This window comes from Emydura macquarii, unplaced genomic scaffold, assembly GCF_026122565.2.
Source record: "Emydura macquarii macquarii isolate MOO-44397 ecotype Brisbane River unplaced genomic scaffold, CSIRO-AGI_Emac_v2 contig_691, whole genome shotgun sequence".
NCBI lineage: Eukaryota > Metazoa > Chordata > Testudines > Chelidae > Emydura > Emydura macquarii.
This window is the reverse complement of record NW_027130828.1, coordinates 9,982,780-10,005,176: the sequence shown is the minus strand read 5'-3', so window position 1 is coordinate 10,005,176 and position 22,397 is coordinate 9,982,780. Positions and strand designations below refer to the sequence as shown.

Below are 22,397 nucleotides of genomic sequence, written 5' to 3'. Positions count from 1 at the left end.
ATCTGTTCTGAATCCCTAGGAAGTTAGGACTGGGCTTTCTGCCTGGGATGAAAGGCAATGCTGGAGGAGCCGAGAAGCGCTCATTCCAGATTCCAACACTTCCATAAAACCAGGTTTTTCCTTTACAACTTCATAGATTGTAAGGCCAGAAGGGACCACTGTGATCTAGTCTGACTTCCTGCATAACACAGGCCACAGGACTCCCCTGTACTAACTCCTGTTTGAGCCAGAGCAAATCTTTCAGAAAAATATTCAATCTTGATTTAAAAAATGTCCAGTGATGGGGAAATCCACCCCAACCCTTGGTAAGCTGTTCCAGTGGTTCACTGCCCTCACTGTTAAAACCTTCTGCACCTTATTTCCAGTGTGACTGTGTCTAGCTTCAACTTCCAGCCAGTAGATCTTGTGCTAGCTCTGTCTGCTAGACTGAAGAGCCCTCTGCTATCAAATGTGTCTTCCCCATGTAGGTATTTAATAGACTGCCATGAAATCATCCCTTAGCCTCCTTGTTAAGCTTAATATATTGAACTCCTTGAGTCTTTCAGTGTAAGGCATGTCTTCCAATCCCTTCATCATTCTCGTTGCTCTTCTTTGAATTCTCTCAAGTATTTCTTCAACATCCTTCTTGAACTGTCGACGCCAGAACTGGACACAGTTTTCCTGCAGTCGTCGCACCAGTGCAGCACAGAGGTAAAATAACCTCTCTGCTCCTACTCTCAGTAGTCCCCTGATTATACATCCAAGGATCACATTAGCTCTTTGGCCAGAGCATCACACTGGAAGTGCATGTTCAGCTGATTATCCTCTCCAATCCTTTTCAGAATCATTGCATCCCAAGACAGAGTTCCCCATTCTAGAAGTATAGCCTGTGTTCTGTTCCTAGATGTGACTTTATGTTTGCTTGCACCCAGCTTACAAGGGAGCAGGATTACTCTATATCAGTGACCCGTCCTCATCATTATTTACCACTTCCCTAACTTCATTAGTAATGCTTTTATGTTTTCTTCTATATAATTGATAAAAATGTTAAATAGGATAGGATCAGCAACCGATTTCTGCAGGACCCCACTAGAAATACACCTGATCAATGATGATTCCCGGTTCACAAAAAAGATGTGTGACCTGTCACTTAGCTGGTTTTTAATCCATTTAATGTGTGCCATGCTGGCTTTGTATCATTTTAGTTTCTTAATCAAAATGTTGTATTGTACCAAGTCAAATGCCCTATAGAAATCTAAGTATGTAACATTGATGCTGTTATCTTTATCAATCAAACTTGTAGTATCATGTAAAAAAAAGATAATGAATTAGGTTGAGATTTATTTTCCATAAACCCATGTGGATTAGCCTTATTTATATTACCCTCCTTTCATTCTTTATTAACTGAGTCCTGTATCAGCCGGTTTTTGATTGGCTCATCCTGTTTACCCTTTTTAAATATTGGCACAACATCAGCTTTGTTCTAATCCCCTGAAACTTCCCCAGCGTTCCAAGAATGATTGAAAATCAATATTAATGGTCCAAAGTGCTCCTCTGCCAGCACTTTTAAAACTCTTGGATGCAAGTTAACTGGACCTGCTGATTTGAAAATGCCTAGCTTTTTAGTAGCTGCTGTTTAACACCCTCCTTCTCTATGAAACATCTCCCTGTGCTGAAGCGGGAGAAGGAGGAGCCAGTTTGACTCCTAGTGATGGGTCCATGTCATTGAGGACTAATGCGTGGCTTCTCCATCCGAGGGCGCTTAAACCAATTTAGCCTCCCAGCCCAGTGGGTCTGTCTCATTTTACAGATCAGCAAACTGAGGCCCAAAGAGTAAGCGGCATAGGAATAGAACCAGGAGTCCTGTCTCCCATTCTCCTCCTCTAACCGCCAGATTTGTGCAGCTTGCGGTGCTCATTTTCTTCCTCTGTTCACACAGTTTGCTGCAGGTCAGTGCTTTTACACCTCCCCGCGCACCCCTCCCCACCCCCGGATTACTAAAAGGAAAATTCTTATGTGCCAGTATTTTTGTTGGTACTAGCAGTGTCTGTAGTCAAAGGAGATATCACCATTTCTTAACGAGAGCACAGTTTGGCCCATTAACTTTATCCTAGTTTCTTGGACCAAGAGCTAACTCCAAAACCTTTTCTGATAGCCTGGAGATTGAACCCGGGCTCCCTGATTCCCACTGCTCCGCCATCTCCTACTTAGCTGGAATCCAAGCTGATTCTGTGAGCTTCATTCAACGGTTGTTTATTGACACAGTGCAGAGACCAGCTCCCCTCCCAGAGGAAATTGTTCTGCTGCTGATCCCCTGTTGTTTTCGTAGACGCCCCCAAGGAATTTCCTGTCTGGGAATAAACCCACCCAGGGTGTCTGGAATTCTGCCCTAAAGACATTCAGGAGTCCTGCGTGGGATTGAGGTGTGAGTCCTTCCCAGGACAGGCAGAATGTGGGCATGAGCAAGGCAAGCTTCACCAGTGCAGCATCTCCAGTGTGCATCTACTATGATGAATTGATTTTAAATCAAAGCAATTTAAATCACCAGTTTTAATCCTGATTTAAACAGCATGGAGAAAGCCTTGATTTAAATCATCAATATTTAATCTTGATTTGCATTTGTACTTAGGTTTTGTTTTTTTCTAAAGAAGATTGCCTAAATCTGGTGCTGCTTTTTGCTAACCAGGACAACACACTATATTTATCTGTGTCTATTTAAGCAATTATGTAGCTTAACATACACTTATTCAGATTTGTACTTTTTACTTTTTCTATGATGTTAGAAATGGTGAATGATGCATTTTTCATTTACTTGGTGGGAATTTTTTATTTTACTTGTGATTTGCATCAAGCTGTCTGGAGGGAAATTGAAATTCAATTAAATGCACAAAAACATTTCAGTTTTTTAAAATTAGTTAAATTAAACCTTAAATGTGCTGGATATAGAAGAAAAAAAGTTTATCAAGACATCTTCTGCATGTAAAACTAACTGACTTATTAAACTAAGGAAGTGTCATCTGTAGTTAGTGAATTAAGCTGAGTCTTTCTGGTCACCATGTCCTTCAAAATTTTAGAACTAGTAGATCTCATCGCCTCACACCTTGCTTTCATTCATAGATAGAGGAAGGAAAACAAGCTTTTCTACTTTTTCAACTCCCACTCGGTTTCTTGACTTTGAATGAACTAGTCATTAAGCTGAACAAGTTGAATAAACTGAAATGAAGAAAATATTCTCTCTGCATCTGCCAAAGAGGCCACTGCTGTCAAGGGCTGGTTTTGCACTTCAACGAACTGTGGTTCCAGGTGCTGAGCCAGTGACTTCCACCAGCTCAGTGGTTCGACTTTTGCCTAAAACTTTGTCAGCAAACATGGACTGCTTAATACTAATTTTTAAATTTAATTTACATTATTTTAATAGATTATAATAAATTTAGGCCATCACAAAGGTTGTCATAATTTCAAATTGAATTTTAAATGGGTTTATTTTTAAAAACAAAACTGAATTTAACTTAAATTTTAAAAAAATCTGATTTTTATTATTATTTTTCATCATCCATTTTTATCCACCCTGGCCTCATGTCTGCAGAGAATCACTCCTTGGGGTGAGAGGTCTCCTGAACCTCTAGCCAATCCTGAACCTCTGCAGAGAATGCCCCTTAGAGCCAGTTGTCATGGTGGTTTGTGGTCTGCCTCCCCGGGAACTAGACTGAGACCCACCAAACCAAAGTAACTTTCACAAAAGACATTAGAAATCCATTTCTAGCCGGCTAAATGCAGAGACATCTGCAAGGGCAATGAGTCGGAAGCAGGTCAGTGAGCACAGAACACGGCTCTGGATAAAGCCCCCACTAGGATTAATTTAGAAAGTTCCCAGAGGGTGGAAGGCAACCAGAGAGGAACAGAGCACAGTCGAAATAGCCAGAGAAGAGACGGAGCATGGGTACAACAGCCATGATGGGCCCGATCCTGAGAGGCGCTAAGCTTCAACTCCCACGGACCTCAACTGGTGTTCAGCAGTCACCCTGTGCCTTGATCAGGCCAGACCTGTGCCTGGGGTTGTCTCCAAGTGGGAGCTGTTGCTGTCAACTTCCCCTAACATTTGCTGCCTCCTGGCAGGGTTATTAGCAAATCTCTCCCTAAGACAGAACCGCAAACAGTAGTCAGGTTCGTATGATGATGAGAGAGAATCCCGGCACTGCTGCACGGCTCTGATCTGTGGCAGATTCCTCCACCCAGCCCTGCAGTAGCCTTAGTTATCTTCACTCCTAGACAGAATTCTTACGAAGTCACAGCCCGTAGCCAGCCTAATGCATATGGGTCCAATTAAAGGTTTGTTTTTTTTAGTTCTCAAGTAACCCGTCTAGCTTTCCGGACTCGTTATCGTTCCAACAAAGCTGAAACCTTGTAGCAAACTGTTTTGTACTATCAGCAGTAGCATAATTATGGAGGAACCAGCTCTTGGAGTTGGACCCAGTCCTTCATCTCTGGCAATTAAGCAGTTTGATATTTGTATTCTTTTTTCTTTAATGTTTTCAATAAGCGATTGTAGTGGTGGATCGACTGCTCTTGGGGACTGGCGCCCCGCTGTTTATCCTCACTACAGCGAAGGCGGCAGCAGCGCAAACTCTCCCCTGTGTCTGGGTCCCAGCTCTGGTCCCTGACATGGATGGCTTGGCTGCTTTTTAATGTCCAGCTTCCTTCTTCCCATCACTGGCATGGACCAGCCCGTGAAGAGCAGCCGCGAAGCTGTCTCTGGGCTACCATCGCTCTTGGTCTGTAGGAAACAAACATGTAGCTTTGAACAGCAAAAGCAGGTGATGTCAGGGACACTGGGCAGGCTGAGTCACTCCAAGCTGGTGCTGTCCAGGGGAATCAAATATGTGACAGGAATCCGTGTGAGCAAGAATTTTCTGCTTGGTGTCGAGGTGGGGCATGTCCAGGAGAGGAAGTAGTTGCTCACTCCTGCGCCATCGGCTGGGGAAGGACCTGCTCTGATGGCTCATTCCTTTGGGGCAGCTTGTCTGCAAAACTTTTCCTTTTCTAGCATTTAGAATGTGGCAGTGAATTTTGTGCTGGTAAGAAGAGTGTCAGAATGACAGTCCTGAACTCCTCTGTGTATCCACAGAGCACATACAGTACATGACTGGGCACCAGGATTCCTGGGTTTTATCCCCAACCTCTCCTCTCCTTTGGAAAAATAATTTCATCAGCTCCCTTGAGCCTCAGTTTCCCCATCTGTAACATGGTAACAATGATTCTGACCCACTTCCTCATTTAGAAGCCCGTCACATGTTCCTCATAGTGCAACACATAGTGTAGCATGGGCAATGCATTGGTTACCCCACGGCATGAATGACACATGTCAGCAGACTTTGACGAGCATTTGTACCCTCTGAAATTGGTGGTACCCCACAAGAGATGTACAGGCTGTGGATGAGCTCTCTGCACCTAACTACATTGTCCACTCTTCTCCTACTTCTTTAGGGAAGTCCTATGAAATCACCTATGTGCGGCTGAAGTTTCACACAAGTCGTCCAGAGAGCTTTGCTATTTACAAACGCAGCCGTGCGGACGGGCCCTGGGTCCCATACCAGTACTACAGCGCCTCCTGTGGGAAGACCTACAGGAAGCAGGAGTGGCAGTACCTGCAGCCTGGTGAGGATGAGCAAACGGCCTTCTGCACCGAGGAGTTCAGCGACATCTCCCCGCTGAGTGGAGGGAACGTGGCCTTCTCCACCCTGGAGGGCCGGCCTAGCGCCTACAGCTTTGATGAGAGCCCTGTGCTGCAGGTACTGGGCTCAGGGGTCGAAGCGGCCATGCGCGGCCAGCAGACCAAGTGGCTCAGGGGAGTTGCCATTTGGAACTGTGCTTGGAGATCTGTAATATTGTTAGCGCTCAGATACCACGGTGGTGGGTGCATTAGCAATATCTGGTCAGGTAAAAAGAGAGATTCCACTCTTACCACCATTCTGACCAGATGTGCACGGGTGTAGGAATGTACAGATGTGCAATGTGTGCCTGAATTGGATCTAGAAGGCTCTGATGGACCATACTCCGTTGGCCCAAACTGATCCACCAAGTCCATGGTGACCAACCTTGAATGCCCTAGCAGAATGGATCGTGCTAGGCTGGCCTTAGTCATTTCTTCCAGACTCTAGCCAGCTAACCCCACTCCCCAACACCACTGGGAGGTCTGCATTGGAGCTGGAAGGTGTAATTCCCAGCTCGTGTAGGTATACCCATGCTAGCTCTGATTGAACTAGTGTGTTAAAAATAGCAGCATAGCTGCAGTGGCATGAGCGGTAGGATAGGCTAGCTGCCCAAGAATGATGCTATCGGAGAGTCTAGGTACATACTCGGCGTCTTAGCCCTTCCGTCACCATTGCTACACTTCTGTATTTAGTGCTCTAGCTAGCGCGGGTCTGTCTATTTGACTGGAAATGACACATTCCAATGTAGACGTGCCCTTGGTCTCAAAACATTTAGTCTTCATTCAACTTCATAGTCTAAGGTTCTCCTTCATTTTGCTACCGGTTTTGGGGCGCTAGGGTTGTGTCCAGGCACTGGTCCTAAGGTTGGACCACACTGTGCTCTCAAAAGGACGCGAAGGGGGTGGAAAGCGCGTATTCAGCAGAACGTCCCTTTCAGCTCCCATCCGTTCCCTCCTGGCTTGGAAGCGAAAGGGCTTACCTGCCGTTAATGTTCCAATCTCTGGATCTATAGCATCTGACTTTGTGGCAGTTCCCTCAGTGAACCCCCTGAGCAGATCCCTCAGCGAAACCATCTTTCATAAATGTCAGACCTTCCACTCCGGCTCTCCTGGAGGATGGAGGCCTCTGACGAAGAGGGTGGGGGGAGAACTAGAGAGGCAAAAACGTTTTCTCTTCAGAAAAAACAGCCCTCATGCCCCAGGAAGACACAGGGCAAAGTCCTCATCATACTCATTCTCCAGGGACAAGGGGGAAAATTATTCTCCTTAAACCAATCAAAAGCCAACCGTTATCAGCTGTGACCGAGCTGGCCTTGGACCAAAATCCCAGATCCAAACACACTTGCATTTTGAAGACATTCGGATCCTAATTTTATCTAATCCATCCATCGTTCATTAGGTCACCCATCACTGTGGTATCTGAGCGCCTTCCATCTCGAAGGGTCGGATTAAACTGGGACCGAAACTTCCGAAAACGTTGGTTATTTTGAAACCTGGATCCAATGTCATGTCCGGGGCCTTTCTCCACTGCCAGCCAAAAGGGGAAAACATTTCAGGGCCTCCCTCTGCATGGTAGGACATGGTGCTGATGGAGAGATGATGAGTTCATGCCACACCTGGATTTCTGGCATGGGTGTGCATGATTTCTGGCATGGGTATGTCTAGGCAGCACGAGGGTTGGATGAATTAAGAAGGTCCCCCAAGGTGGATGTGGTGGTTCTGCTGCCTCCTCCTCTCCCTGGCGTCTTGTAAAGGGGCCTTTGACCCCCACATGGTGATGTATTTGCTTGGGCCACTCACCAACAGCTCTCTTGTGGCATGAACTACTCAGGAGTGGGTGACTGGCACCGACCTCCTCATCTCTTTGAACCGGCTCAACACGTTCGGAGACGATATCTTCAAGGATCCCAAGGTGCTGCAGTCCTACTATTACGCCATCTCTGACTTCTCGGTCGGCGGCAGGTAAGGCATTGGGGAATGGGGAGAAGAGGCGGAGGTGACAGGAAGGATGTTCTTGTGGGTCAGGCGTGGCCTGGGGAGAGTCAGGGCTCCGGAGTTCTGTCTCCAGCTCTGACACTTACTGTGTGTTTGGGACAAGCCACATAATCTCCCTGTTCCTCGGTTTCCTCATTTGTAAAATGGAGATGATACAGAGGAGGATGTGAGGCTTAAAGCCTTGTGAGGTCCTCAGATGAGAGGCACTTGCAGTCCAGCTCCCCCCATTTAAGCAGCGCGGTCCCTATATTGCACATGGGGGTTATAGTGGATCGCAAACTAAATAGGAGTCAACAGGGGAACTGCGGGCTGCCCGTCAGGAACAGCAAACTCTTGTGGGGGAAAGAAACCCTCGGCTCCCATGCGACGCGCTTCGCAGAGTGAGCTCCAAACAAAGCCCTGTTTGGGGGATTAGCAAACCAGCCGTGACACACAGTTCGCCCGAACACAGCGGCTGTGCTAGCAGAGTCCTGCAGCTCCCGCTTGCCCCTGGACTGGGGCCAGCTTTCCTCCTGCGGGTGCTCAGCACAGGGCTTGTGATGGTGGGAGATGGCCCGCTGGGCCCTCTGCTCCTGTGGTCCCGACTGTCTGTGAGCTGTGGGGCGTGGGGGAAGCTACGCAGGCTGGAGTGAGGGAGGGGGGCTGGTCTGTGAGAGGAGGGGTCTCCAGCTGTGAGCAGGCAGGACGCTGGGCAGAACCCCCTCCGCTTCCCCAGCAGGGAGAACCCCCACTTTTCTCTCCTTTTCCTTCAGCAGCCTCCTGCCCCCTGCTGACTCCCAGCTGCTCCCTCCCTCAGACTAGGAGCTGGCAAAGCTGAGACTGATCTCCTCAGGGCGTCAGGCTGTGGGTGGGGAGGAACTGGGGTAAGGCTCTGTGCAGGGAAGAGCAACCAGGGGCCAAGATGGGAGGGGATGTGGGGCACACAAGGCCAGCGGCTGACTGCACAGTGAGGGTGCGAGGGGGGGGGGTCTGCAGGGAGGCTGAGCTCCTGTGGGATTGAGGGAGAAGGCCCAGGACACCAATATACTCTTCTTTGGTGTCCAAAGCCATAAACCCTGGCCAGCTCAACCCCACGCCTCTCTTGGTGTGTGTGCATCTCGCCCGCTATGCGCTTCCCCCTCAGGTGCCCATCTGGGTCTGGGGCCTGCACCTTCGGCATCTCCCTGCTCCCATTGGATCCCCATGGTCACAGGGCTCGGTCACCCAGCGAGAGCTGCTCCCCACGCTCCGTAGTAGAGACGCTGGGAGAGGGAGGCCAGGGCCGTGCCTGGAGCACGCGCTGACTTTATCTGACACTCCGGTTTCAAACAGCTGAGGCTCATTAGCGTCTGATCCGGCCACCCTCTGTCCAAATGACCTTGCAGCTGGTGCTGCTGGGCGGGGAGCGCCTGGGGGAGGGATGGCCTTGAAATGGGCCCAGTCTGTGTTTCATTCCCTCCTCCTCCCGTTTGGGTGACGTCTGTTCTGTCCATACTCTCCTGGGGGGCCCTGAAACCAGCTCTACAGCCCCCGCAGGCACATCCCCGTGCACTCACCAACCGCTGGACGCTACGGAGCACTTGACCCACTGGCTCAGGCTGCCCTCTGCTCGCTGGGCTAGAACTGGTGCCTTTGCGCCCTCTAGGCAGCCCCCCCACCCCGCCCCGCCCCAGGGATCCCTCCCTGACCAAGCCACATGGAGCTGTGCTAAGCTCAGCTGGATGTACTCACCAGCCACCTAACCCAGTCCACTTACCGCGGCCCTGAAGCAGAGCACATGGTAAAAGAAGCCTCCTGCTGGGTCAGTCTTTCTGTTCCCGGCAGAGGCTGCCCACACCAACACCCTCACCTCAGCGCTTTCCTTGTGCCCGAACATTGTTCTCTCCTCCTCCTGTTAACCCTTTGCACTGGCTGCTCTGGAGCTGCCAGGCTCGCTCCCTTTATGTCCCCCTCTTGGTCCTGATGCTGGAGCAGCGTTCTCCCCTCTGGGCTCTCTCCCCGCTCGGATTTTTCTCCTGGAGTTCTGTCTCCTCCCGGTGACCCTCTGGAGCTGGGAGGCAGAGGGAGCCGGGGCTGGGGAGCTGGGAGGCTGCTGGAGGGTCTGGTGACAGAGGGTAGGTTTTTGGCCTGCGCTGTATGTTGTCAAACCAGGACACTCGAGTGCGGCACGGGGCTCGGGGCCCCAGGGTTAGTTACTCCAGGGTAGCCCACCACCCTCACACCCCCACGGCCTGGGCCAAATCCAGGGGTGAACGTCTCGCTGGAGGCCATGGATTCCCTGCAGCCCGTGGGCACTAGGCCTGCCTGCGGAGGGAATGGCGCTGCTGAAAGCAGGGTCGGTTCTAACCAACCATCCCAAAGCTCAGCTGAGCCCCGCTGGTGACAGCCCCTTGGCGCCCTTGCAGGTGTAAGTGCAACGGCCATGCCAGCGAGTGTGCCCCCAATGGAGAGGGTCGGCTGGTGTGTCTCTGCCAGCACAACACCAGTGGCGTGGACTGCGAGCAATGCCAGGCTTTCTACCAGGACCGGCCGTGGGCGCGAGGCACTGCTGAGTCCGCCAACGAGTGTCTCCGTGAGTATCAGACTGCCAGGCAGCTGACTGATCTCGCTCCTCGCTCACCAGGCTGACTCTGCCACCCGGGAAATCAATTCTCCGCAGGGGCTAGGGAGCCGTGTCCCTGTAGGTTGCCAGGTCGAATCCAGCCCCGGTGGTCAGTGGCCAAAAGCAGCTAACGTCAGATGGTGGGTGAAGTCAGCTCAGGGTCTTGGTTCTGACCCAGGATATTGGCATCTCCTGTGCCCTGGCACAGGAAGAGAGACCCCCACTGCACCCAGGGAATCACCCATCTGTTACACCAGCCCTTCTCTGGGGGTGTGCATGTGTTTTGTGTGTTCCATCCAATTAAGTCGATAATATTCACGGGGTCAGGGTCTGATCTCCTGTATGTAGCACTGCCCCGCACCCTGTGGGTGATCAGCAAAAAAGGAGATCGACTCAGAGGCAAAGAGCACTACCTACCGTCAGAGACAGACACGTGGACGATCATCAGACAGACACGCAGACAATTGTCAGTGCATTTAGCATCCGGGCACTGAAGGAAAAACCATGGGGAATGTAAGGGCTAGCCCAGCCGAGCATGGCCTGTCACGGGGAATCCCCCTCCCGCACCCCGGAAGCAGGAAGAGGGCTGTATTTGCATTATAGACTCTCTATGCTGGGCCTGTCTTTGTTCTGTGCTTAGCCCCTAGCACAAAGGGGTCCTGATCCATAATGGGGGCTCCGGGGGCTCCCAGATTACAACTCATACAGAATAATCCAAATAGAGGTCCAGTGGGATAGCACATCACCCGTTCGTTCCAGGAGACCTGGGCTGGAACCCAGCGCAGGTCCCGAGTGCCATGGGTCTGTCTCAGCTCAGTCACGCTCCACCCTCCTAATGACAATTCAGACCCAAGCCCTTCCATCTCCATGTCTGTGTTGGCCCCTGTGATGTTCTCGCTCACCCTCCTTCTCCTCCCTTCCCCTGCCCGGCGCCCGGCACAGCGTGCAACTGCAGCGGCCGATCGGACGAGTGCTTCTACGACTGGGAGCTGTACCGGAGCACCGGCCACGGCAGCCATTGCCTGAACTGCCGGGATAACACCGCCGGGCCGCACTGCGAGCGCTGCCGGGAGAACTTCTACCGCTGGGACGGGCAGACGACATGCCAGCCGTGCAATTGCCATGCGGCGGGTACGTGGCGGAGGGCAGCGCAGGTGGGGGGAGGACAGGTGGGGCACTGACGCAGGTGATCTCATGTCCAGTGAGCTGGTCCAGCCTTCAATGGGCAGAGCTGTAATCCCAGGGCTGCTCCTGGTCTGTGTCTTGGGGCAGGTCTGTATTAGAGAGTTATAGAGACGCGCGCGCGCGTGTGTGTGTGTGTGTGTGTGTGTGTGTGTGTGTGTGTGTGTTTTAAACTCAGTGTTATGCTACCAAAAGCTCTAGTGTAGACACAACTTAGCTCCTTGCACCCAAGGAACCAGTATAAACTGCACCCACAAAAGCACTGTTTTTGCCAGCATAAGTGCGTCTGCTGGGAAGCTGTGTTGCTTTAGCTATACCAGCAAAACGTCTCTAGTGTAGACCAGGCCCCACCCCTGCTCCAGGGAGCTAGAGGGCTAAATCCTCTTAACTGTGGGAGCAGAAATGGGGGCCCAGTTAATTGGGGGAAGGAACAAAGCTGCGTCCCCAGGATCAGTGGCTGGGATGAGACCTCTTAATAAGACATAACCTTAAATGTTCAATCATTTCCCAAGCCAGGGAATGTCTCCCTTCCCCTTGCACTTTTCCCCCACCCCCGCCCTGCTCTCTCCAGCTCGTCCCAGTATTTTTCTGTGACTTGCCAGCTATTGCAGCATGCTCTTCCTTCAGGCCCTGACTCCTAGGGCCTTCGGGAGCGGTCCCCCTTCCTGACGCAGCTGCCCCCAGATTCCATAGCTCTCTGCTCCAGGCAGCTTCCTTGTTCCCCTTTGTTGCGGGGCGAGGGGGGCGTATCCCTCTCTTGCCAGCCCCTTGTTTCTCTCCCACCCACGCTGTGGCTCAACTCCCATCTCCCCCGTTGCAGGAGGGTCTTTCCCCCTCCACACCCTCCCCTTTTCTCTCCCTTGCGCTCCATCTCTGCCACCTCCCCCTCCTTCACTGCTTCCTCTTGGTTTGGTTCCTCGCAGGCTCCCTGCAGCTCCAGTGTGACAGCTCGGGGGCCTGTGAGTGCAAGGCCAGCGTGACTGGCTGGAAGTGCGAGCGCTGCCGGGCAGGGTTCCACTCCCTGAGCGAAGGGGGCTGCAGGTGAGAGAACAGGGGGGGGACTTGGCCCCTCTCCTCTGCCCACCCTGAAGAGCAGCCTCTACCCCGACCTCACTCCCAGAGCCGTCAGGGGCGAGCGCTGACCGAGGGGCGAGTGGAGGGGGGTTGGGCTCACGTTGTCGGCTTTTGCCCCTGCAGACCTTGTGCTTGCGACCCTGCGGGCAGCGTGGGGACCTGTGACCCCAACTCGGGGCGCTGCTCCTGCAAGGAGAAGGTGGAAGGCTACTTGTGCAACAGGTGAGTGAAGCCCTGCCTCAGGCCAGGCTGGGGGGCTGGCTGGGAAAAAGCACGCACACGTGCAGGGGTTGTTAATTCCCCTGAGCCGGCTCTCCTTTCCCCATTCCCTGCAGCCCTCCTGCCCTCTTCTGCCCACTGCGGGGGCCCACTAGGGTGACCAGACAGCAAGTGTGAAAAATCGGGACGGGGGAGGGCGGTAATAGGGCACCTATATAAGAAAAAGCCCCAAATATTGGGACTGTCCCTATAAAATCGGGACATCTGGTCACCCTAGGGCCCACGCTGACCGAGAGAGGCTGGGAACGCAGACTTTGAGGCGACTCCTGGGGCGCTGTCTCTGCAGCAACTACTGCTGGGGGAGTTGGGATCTGAACTAGTTTGGAGCCCCTTTCTCCTCGCCCTCCCTACTGCATGCGCACACACCCCTTGCTTCTCAACTGTGTCCTGTTGGGAGCGGCCTGGAGGGGGGTAGCTACGAGCTCCCCCACTGCAAGCGTCTAGGCCTGCCCCATCCCCTGATCAGTACCACTGCTGTATTCCATCTCCCTGCGTCCAGATGCCAGCCTGGCTCGTTCAACCTGCAGCCCCACAACCCCGCAGGCTGCACCAGCTGTTTCTGCTACGGCCACTCGACTGTGTGTGCTGCAGCCAACCAGTACGAGGTGCACCACGTCCGCTCAGACTTCAGCCAAGGTACCAGACACAGCACCGGTACCCATGTAATGGTCACCATGCCTGCTTACTGGGAAAGGGGAGACAGGGATGGAGGGGAGGGTGGGGTGGGCTCTCTGGGATAGAGGCTGGCAAGTCATCACCACATCGCGACGTCACACCGAGGTCTTTAAAAAGTTTGGATCCAGATCTGAGCTTTCTGGTTTGGGCCAGACCCTGGCTTAGATTGAGGGGGAGAGGGCGGTCCTCTGGCCTCCCCTCGCTCTGCACGTAAATCACTGACACCAGCCAAATTTAAATTTGCCACCGTAACTTCCCCCTGCGGTTTCAACAGGACGCAGAATTCCCCTTCACTTCACTGCCCTGAGCTGCTGCGTGGCACTGTTGGGTGGCCGTTAAATAGCTGCCACCTGCCTCTCCAGAGGTAGCTCATTGGAGTGGTGGATGCGGTGACTCCTAGAAATACCAATATATAGTCTGTAAGTTGCTCTGGGCTGTGAAGTCCCATACAAATGGCAGACGATGCTACTGAAAGCTGTAACCATCCTGCAGTGGCCAGGGGCGGGGGTTGCGTTGAAAGGTTTAATGGCCTTTTCCCCCCAAACCCACGGAGTGGAGTCGTGAAGAAGCTCAGCTGGCTTGGGGAGGGGGTGGTCATGTGAAAGGAGGTTAAGGGATCTATTCGCTCAGTCTCTGCCTCTCAAATGTGGCTACTAGTAAGGGGAGGGGGGGGAGCAGCTGGCGCCAGGGTTCCACTCATGCTTTGGAGAGTGGGCGTCCAGAGCCCAGAGGAAATTTACAGCGCCTCATGTGACCTTCCACCTCGTCTTCCTCCTCATCCTAGCCTTGGCCTAGTCACTGTGCATAGCATGGGTTATTCCCACTGGGGAAAGGCCTCTGCGTGACCTCAGCTTTGATGGAGGAAGGTACTGTTCAGTCCACGAAAACAGGCCATTATCTCCACCGGGCCTGCAGCCAGAGAGACGTCTGACAAGACTGAATCCCATCTGTATGCTGCATATTTGGGGAAATTCTGCCCTCTGCAGAGCATCACAGGAAACGTGCATCATCCTCAGGGTGGGCTTCCTGCCCCAGTGGAGAAAAATTCCCATTTATTCCCCATGGAGTAGCGCTCAGCTACTGTGCACATGATAACCTGACCTGTGCACAACTGCCCATAGAGAAGATGGTAGGGAACTACATCCGAGGAAAGCTCACTCTGATGGCATTAAAAATATGTTCGCAGTTGCCACATTAATGTAATGCGTTCCATACCTTTGAAACGGAGCCAGGCTTTATACCACGTATTTTCCTATGGTAGGAAATCGAGTCAGTTTTGGGTTGCTCATTTAGGGCCCGATTTTCAAGGGCTCAGCTCCTAGTTAGCCATCAGAGCCCCAGCAGTGTGTGCTGAGCATTGTTCAGAACTGGGCGGTCGGAGTGCTCTAAAATCTGCATGCGTACTTTCTCAGATTGTCTTGAAATTTGCCGTGGCTCATGGGGTTGCTGGGTGGTATTAGCGGTCCAGTTTGGGAGGGGTGTCATTTGAGCAAGGCATTCCTGAGATACAGCCTCCCTAAAAATCTAAATAAAGGCTGGATTTCAAAATGCACTTCCATTGTGACACTTCTGTCCAGATCAAGTATCTGACTATTCTGGGGGGATTTTTTTTACCCACTCGTACTCGCTGAATGCTCCGTGTTATATCTCCCGTCACGCCTCTCTGCACGCTCTGACTGTGTGTGTTTATTGCCAAGGGCCTGAGGGCTGGAGAGCTGAAGCTCCAGGTGGCAAGGAAGTACCGCTGCGTTGGGCCGATGGGGAGATCTACCTAGAGCAGAACGGAGAGGAGCCTGCCGATTTCATAGCTCCAGGTACTGTACATGGGAACGCCCATCTGAACTGCTGCATTGTAACTGTGCGTGCTGTGTGGCTGCAATAAAACCTCCACTGCTGTTTAGGAATCCACAGTTAAAACAATGTACCAGCTGTCGTGTTCCACCCCAGAGGTGGCTACATTTCAGGAGTGGATGAAGTGATTCTTTTGTATATAAGGGAAGCAGTGGGTCCTACTGGATAGGATGCTGGCCTCAGGAAACAAGGGTTCAGTTCCCAGCTCTGTTACTGGTTTGCTGGGTGACCTTGGGCAACTCAATTCTGCTGCTCTGTGCCTCAGTTTCCCCTTTTGTAACATGGGGATAATGATACTGACCTCCATTGTAAAGAACACTGAAATCTATTGATGAAAGTGCTGTATAAGAGGTAGGTGTTAATATTAATATTGTTTGGGTCCTCCTGTCATAAGAGGTGCAATATAAATACATGATGCCATTAATACTGTTGCAAGACTATGGGGGAAGAGTGCTCTCAGCGTCCAAGCCGTTAAAGCCATTCATATACTCACGTTCCCCTTGTTAGGAAGCATGTTAACAATTACAGAGCGTTCATCTAAGTGCAGATTAGAACAGCAATGGGAACCCAGAGTGTGTGAAATGAGCCAAGATGCACTCTCCTGGCCTGCTTCTGGGCTTGTTGGTTCTGCCACTGACATCCATGGGAGCAGGACTGGGCCCAGAGGCTGGGAAGATTTGGCTCACCCAGGATCTCATGGACTCTTCTCTCTTCCTTTTACCTTCCAGAGAAGTTTCTGCGTGACCAGCGCCTCAGCTACGGGCAGCTCCTCTCCCTGCTTCTCCGGGCAGAGGGGAATGGGAGCGGATCCTCTCTGTTTCCCGTCCGGCTGGTCTTAGAGGGAGACGGCACCGTGGTGTCCTTGAGCTGCTCCGCACCAGTAGGCCGTGAAAGCCAGCCCCGCCATGGAGAGCACAAGATTACCTTCAGGTACAGGCTGTGACCTCACTTCTTGGCAGCCATGCAGCTCTGTCACTAAAATCACCACCTCGGCTGGCCCCACTGTCAGCTGAACTCAGCCGAGAGGCCAGCGACTGAGTGGGCCAAGGGGACTGAACTCCCCTCTCATCTCTTCATGGTCTCCCCAGGCCAGGGTGAGACCCGCTGGCAGGGCATCGTGGGGAAAGCTCGTACGCATGCTACATGTGCTGGACCTGGTCTGTCACGCCAGAACCTTTCAGCAGCGCTAAATCCCCTGGGCCTGGTTCTGATCTCAGTGGAAATCAGGACTGACTCGACTGAGGTCAGTGCAGTCACCCCAGTGTTAAGGCAGCGTAAGCGATATCAGAATTCGGCCCACTGAGATGGCCCTGCCCTTTACCCAGAGTGCCTTGCTGCATGGCCTGGGAATGCACAAACAGAGCAAGGTTTCCTTCTGCAAACATCCCAGTTCTCAGTCCTCTAGTGATTTACCCACATTCACCGGCCTCGCTGCTGCCCTCCCGTGCCCTCTGCCCCCTTCCCTCAGGCCGAGATGGCTCCGTTTGCTTTAAGCCTGTATGTGCAGCTGGCTCTTGTGAGGAGCAAGGCCACACTGTTCCTTTCCGGGCTGGTTTCCGACAGGCTCCATGAGGTGGAGGAGGAGATGCAGCCCTCGCTATCATCCTTCAACTTCCAGCGTCTGCTCTCCAATCTGAGCGCCCTCAGGATCCAGGCTGGCAGCCGGGACACCCCTTGTAAGTGATCCCCTCAGGGCACCAGAGCTGCTGCCTCGGGCAGGGGCAGGTATGGCCGGGGGCCTTCCTCCGGCTAAGAAGAGAAGAGAGCTCTGGGAGCAGGTAGCCCTGCAGTGAAACAGGGCAGTCAAAGGCCCAAGGGGAGGGAAGAAGATTTAACTTGTAAGCTTTCCAGGGTGGGGGCTGTGTGTGTACAGCACCTAGCACAATGGACCCCTGATCCTGATTGAGGCCTGTGGGCGATGCGGCAATAGAAATGGTTAATAATCCTGGTCACCAGATGGAGACTGTATTGGGTCTGAATGCTGTTAGGTGCTCTCTGGCCAACGTCTCGAGTCTCAGGATGGGGATCAACAACCTGCCCTGCCCCACCTATGCCTCCGAGTCTGAGGATGGAGTCTCCCGCGGCGTAGGGGGAGGCAGGCAGCACAGCTGGAACCTGTTCCCTGGTCAGCGCGGGCTGTGATCTGACACTGAGTGGGGTGGGTGATTACTTGGATGGGAGACCTTCCCGAGACACCTCATGGTTGCAGGCTTCAGTAAGCAGATGTCCTTCTCCCTGAATCGGGGTGATCGGGTGCCCAGTCTGTCACTAGGGGCATTGGGCAGCTGCAGGTACGGTTCCTACATGAGACGTAAAGCAGAGGCTGCTGCTTCTAGTCCCCACAGATCGAGGTCAGACTCGATCTAATGGTCTCTTCTGGCCTTAAAATCTAACAAAAATCTACGATGATCCCCTGGCACTCTTTGTAGCAGTCAGTGTCACGGCCACATTCAAACTGTCACAGCCACGTCCTGCCTCCCAAAATTCCCTCTGCAGGGTCAGACTCAATGTGGCACCTGCACTTCCTGTCCTAAGCTCTTGAGTAGCGTTGCTGTGAGCTGTTAAGCCACGGCCATATTCCACCCCACAGGTGGCTGCATTTCAGTGGTGGGTGCTCTGATTTCTCTGGATTTGACTTACTTCAGGGGAGTTATGAGGCTTAATTAGTAAGGCCAAGATTTTCCAAACTGCCTTGTGATTTGCGATCCCTCAATTGTTTGGGCTACCGTACTTGAGATGTCTTAAAGAGGCCTGGCTTTCACAGGACAGGTGCTCAGCACTTTCTGAAACACAGGCTCGGCTCAGATGTCTCAGAGCGGGCACCCAGAGTCACTAATCACATGTGAAAATCTCGCCCTGATAGTGTTATGTAAAATGCTTTGAGATCCTAGATGGCGCTAGATCTGGGCACAGTGCTATGATCCCTCCTGACAGCCTATCCTGGAAGCTGTGTGTGTTCTGCCATGCTAGAGAGACTGGACTGATGGGTTCTTGTCTCTGCATGCCTTTATATTCGCCCATTGTAACTTCTGTTTTTCCCTTCCACAGACAGAGTCTTCCTAGGTGAGGTCCAGCTCATCTCTGCTCACCTAGGTCATTCCCTGCCTGCTCAGTGGGTGGAGGAGTGCATCTGCCCGCCGGGGTACATCGGCCAGTGGTGCGAATCCTGCGCGCCGGGCTTCAAGAGAGAGGTTCCATTTGGCGGGCCCTTCACCAGCTGCATCCCCTGTGCTTGTAACCAGCACGGCAGCTGTGACCCCGACACAGGTTTGGATCCCCTGCTTTCTGTTAGTGATTTGCTTTTCCCATCATATGATCTCTCTCTTTCCTTTTCTAGAGACCTGTGTGGCCTCTGTTTGTTTCACAGCGTCCATTTATCCACATAATTACTGTGCAGTTACACTGTAAATAGATAATAAATTCGCATAATGGCCAGAGAAGGTTGGGAATTACCCTGGAAGTTACAGTACATGGCATCTCAGGTTATTGCCGTGTAAATTACAGGGAGTTGGTTTCATAACACTGTCATTTCAGAGACAGTAATCACTGCCTCACTGTAATGAGAATCATGCATGCACCACCTCAGCCCTACATGAGCACGTTATGAATATAGGTAGGGGAGAGGGCAGTAAAAGCAGAGGGGTAGGAAGAACATTGCTGAGCCCGCGAGAAGAGGCAGGAAGCCAATGGAAGGATTGAAGGAGGGAGGGTGCTCTGTGCAGATGTTGGGGAGGCAATGACCTTACCAGGGTGTTGGGGGCAGACTGGAGTGGCAGTGGGAAGGAAGCTAGGCAGGAGAAGGCTACCGCAGTGGAGTTGCATGTTGAGCAGCACATGAGCAAAGAGTTTATCAGTAAGGAGAAGATGGATATTGACGAGGAATTAGCAACCGGCTTTAGTGAAGGAGACAGGACACGTGAGGAGAAGAAGCTATCTGGTGATGGACCATACACTGCAGGTACCATGATCAACCGCTGCAGTGTAACTACACTATTATTACAGGCGTTCAGACACAAAATGCGCTAGCTGTGATCCGTGACGTTTTCACGACGACGTATTAGCTCTTGTAGCCTCTGTAGGCTGCAGCTCCTCGAAGGAGACACACTTGCATGCACTGTTTGTATGTAACGCGCATTAGGAGAGCATGCAGCGGGGGGCTACATAGGTGTCACTGAAAAACAAATCTGTGAAGGCTGCCAACTTCAAATGAATTGCAAATGGCAGAGACTCCCTGCTGTGAGCTGCTCCTCCAGGGAAAGCATCTGGGTTTCTCTATCACTGGGAAAAAACTGCTGGCTCCCAGCTTCACAAGAACACCCAATATCCAGACCAAAGTTCAGCTGGGGTGACTGCCTCTGCTGCCTGGAGATTCCTCCCGCTCTTCTAATTGGACACAGCATTGTCCTTTGCTTCCTACTCCGTTCTACTCAGCTGCCACGTTCAGCCCCAGACGTGCCGCAGTAGAGTGATCACGGTATGCACTCTGCACAGCACACCAGGGTGAAGGGAGCTGCAGTGACACTCCCATGCTGTCCTTATTCACACTGACTGCAGTGGGGCTGCTTTACTCAAGGAGTAAGACCAAATCAGGCCCAACATATTGTATGAAATGATATTCTAACGTAAATTCATGGCCGCCAGTGACCTCACAGCTGTCCGTGTGCAGCATCATAGCGCTTTATGGAGATGACAAGGACAGCACCCGGGTCCCAAAAGCACAGGCCATGAGCTAAGGCAGTATTAGCAGTACAGGGCCTATAACACATAGTTGAGCCATCCTGATGCCATCCAGAGCATGTATAATTAGACAGGTGTGGTATGTACTCCCTGGCGGAGGTACAGCTCATACATGGGCACCTGGGGTACCGGTTACCCGCTGACACACTGTCCATGTCAGACAGAGCTCAGTCCCGGTCCTGTTCCACATGTTCCCAGCTAACGCTGTGGCAGGCCCCATGGGAGCCCAGTTCAACGTAGATGTAACAGGATCCCTCGAAGGGACTTGTAAACAAGATGATTTACTTGTGACTTAACTAAAGAAACTACAGGCCCAATGTCAGCGCTAACAGGATCCCCCTGCACCCCACTCCCCAGTGTCTTGCTGGTGATCCAGCCCTGCCATTGTTCACATCTGTTTTGTATGAGGGAGGAATTGTTTATGGCTGGGACAGAGAGGACTTTAAAGAGCAGTTTTTAACAAGCTCCCCTGCTTTGCCAGACAGAAACATTACAATGTTCTGCAGCTTCTCTCCCTCTTTCACTGTGGAGTGTGGTCTCTGGTTGTCTCCAGTTTAATAGGATTCCCGGGTGCAGTTCCAGGCCTTTGATCTTCCAGCCTTCATTCTGACAAGCAAGCCGCCCATCCATCATACGGGCATCCTTTCATTCATTTTCCATCCCTCTCTTTCCCTCCCCCTTTCTCTTTCAGTCCCTTCTCTCCCCATCTTGTCCAACTCATTTCACAACTTAGCCTGCGGCGATCCAACCTGTCCCATGTGTGCGCTTCCCAGGGAGCTATGAGCTGCTCAGACCCCCTCAGCTCCCCCGCCTCCCCCCCTCATTGTCATGTGTCCCCCATATGGTAAGCTGACTCTGTGCCCTTGGGAAATTTCACTCCACAAATCTTCCCCCAGCCTAGCTTGCTTAATCTGATCTGATCTTGCAAACTGCATGAAGAAATCATCTTGGGACTCTTAGCTCTCTCTCTCCCTCCAGTCTATTGGACCCATTCCTGGGAGGCAGAAGGGACTGCAGCCAAAGAGAGGGGGATTCAGAGTTTCCCCTAGTCCCCTGCTTGCTTCATCAACCTGTGACTTACTGGCGTGGGTCACAAGAGGAAGTTACTCATCCGCTGGGGTCTGGACCGGTTGCTTGTGTGTTCCATGACGCAGACTTTGCACATGCTGGAAACCTCTTGTGCCATCTTGGAGAAACACATTGTCAATTACTGCAGACTCTGATGGATTCTTTTAATATTGAGAATTCATTGTGTGTCCAGCCCGACGGCCGAGTGATCCGGCTCTCCCAGGGAGAGCTGGGCTGGCCTGTCTTTCAAATTCAGCTGTTGCTACTCAGTCCTTATTCCATGCAAGCCAATCAGTGTTGCTCACCTGAGCAAGGACTGCGAGATTTGGCCCATAAATTGTAGGAAGGGAAACACTATGGGCCAGAATTAGAGCCTCCCATCCGAGTGTAACCAGTGTTACGTGTCTTTCTCTGTGCCTGATCGACATGAGTCTGTTAAAGCCCCAGCCGAGGCCTGGCTCCCTCGCTCGAGCTGCAGAGACTTGTGCTTTCGGACTTGGAGGTCCCTGGTGTCCACGGAGATGGGGGGTCATCACACAAGCACCCTGTTTGTTGTGGGGAGCGGATTCAATCGAATCCAAACCCAGATTCAATTGAAATGGTGCAGCTGACCCCATCTCTGCAAAGGGCCCCGTGAAAATCCCGGCCCTAGACTATGGGGGTTTGACTCAGGCTCATTCTCACTAGCACAACCATTGTGTGAGGGGCAATTTCCCTCCCCCCCACCCCACCCCGACTCTGCTCTCACACCAGGGTCACTCCCGCTGGGGACTTCACTGGGGTTCCTCCAGATTCAGCTCTGCTGCCCCTCCCCTGATGCCTAGGGCTTGGCGCCAAGGATGGATTTGGCCCCATGTGTCTAGATGCTGCTCCGTGTCTGGATGGTGCCCCCAGGAACCGATCCAGTGTGGCGCCTGGAGCATGAGTCGAAAGTGATCCTTCAGGTGTCCAGCTGCAGATTAGCTGTTGCCCCTGGGGAGGTGTGGCGGACAGCCGGGTGACGAGGGGGCTGGGGGCACAGGGGCAAGGTGAGGAACTCTCGGGCGAGCTACACAAGTTGGGCTAGGCGGCCAGCATGCCACGAAGGGGTAGGCAGCTGGGGTGGGCTGGCCGAGAGGCTGGTCCGTGGATCCAGCCCAGGGGTGACTAACAGAGCTGGGCCTGGGCTTTCACTGTTTGACGTGAGAGGAATCTGCTGCTGAGGTCTGATTCGGGGCCAGCTCGGCAGGAGAAAGGCAGAGGCAGCCACCCGTGGCCAGAATGGGG

At 52.4% G+C, this 22,397-nt stretch overlaps 1 protein-coding gene across 1 annotated transcript in view; it reads left to right on the top strand.

Moving 5' to 3' along the window:
* LAMC3 (laminin subunit gamma 3) overlaps positions 1-22,397 on the top strand; it is a 45,054-nt gene that overhangs the window by 2,548 nt on the left and 20,109 nt on the right. The window contains exons 2-12 of the mRNA XM_067541947.1: positions 5,464-5,768; positions 7,521-7,651; positions 10,069-10,235; positions 11,208-11,396; positions 12,371-12,488; positions 12,645-12,743; positions 13,300-13,436; positions 15,173-15,289; positions 16,055-16,256; positions 16,890-17,002; positions 18,375-18,593. Coding sequence (XP_067398048.1) covers positions 5,464-5,768; positions 7,521-7,651; positions 10,069-10,235; positions 11,208-11,396; positions 12,371-12,488; positions 12,645-12,743; positions 13,300-13,436; positions 15,173-15,289; positions 16,055-16,256; positions 16,890-17,002; positions 18,375-18,593 — 1,797 coding nt within the window. The remainder of the gene's footprint in view (positions 1-5,463; positions 5,769-7,520; positions 7,652-10,068; positions 10,236-11,207; positions 11,397-12,370; positions 12,489-12,644; positions 12,744-13,299; positions 13,437-15,172; positions 15,290-16,054; positions 16,257-16,889; positions 17,003-18,374; positions 18,594-22,397) is intronic.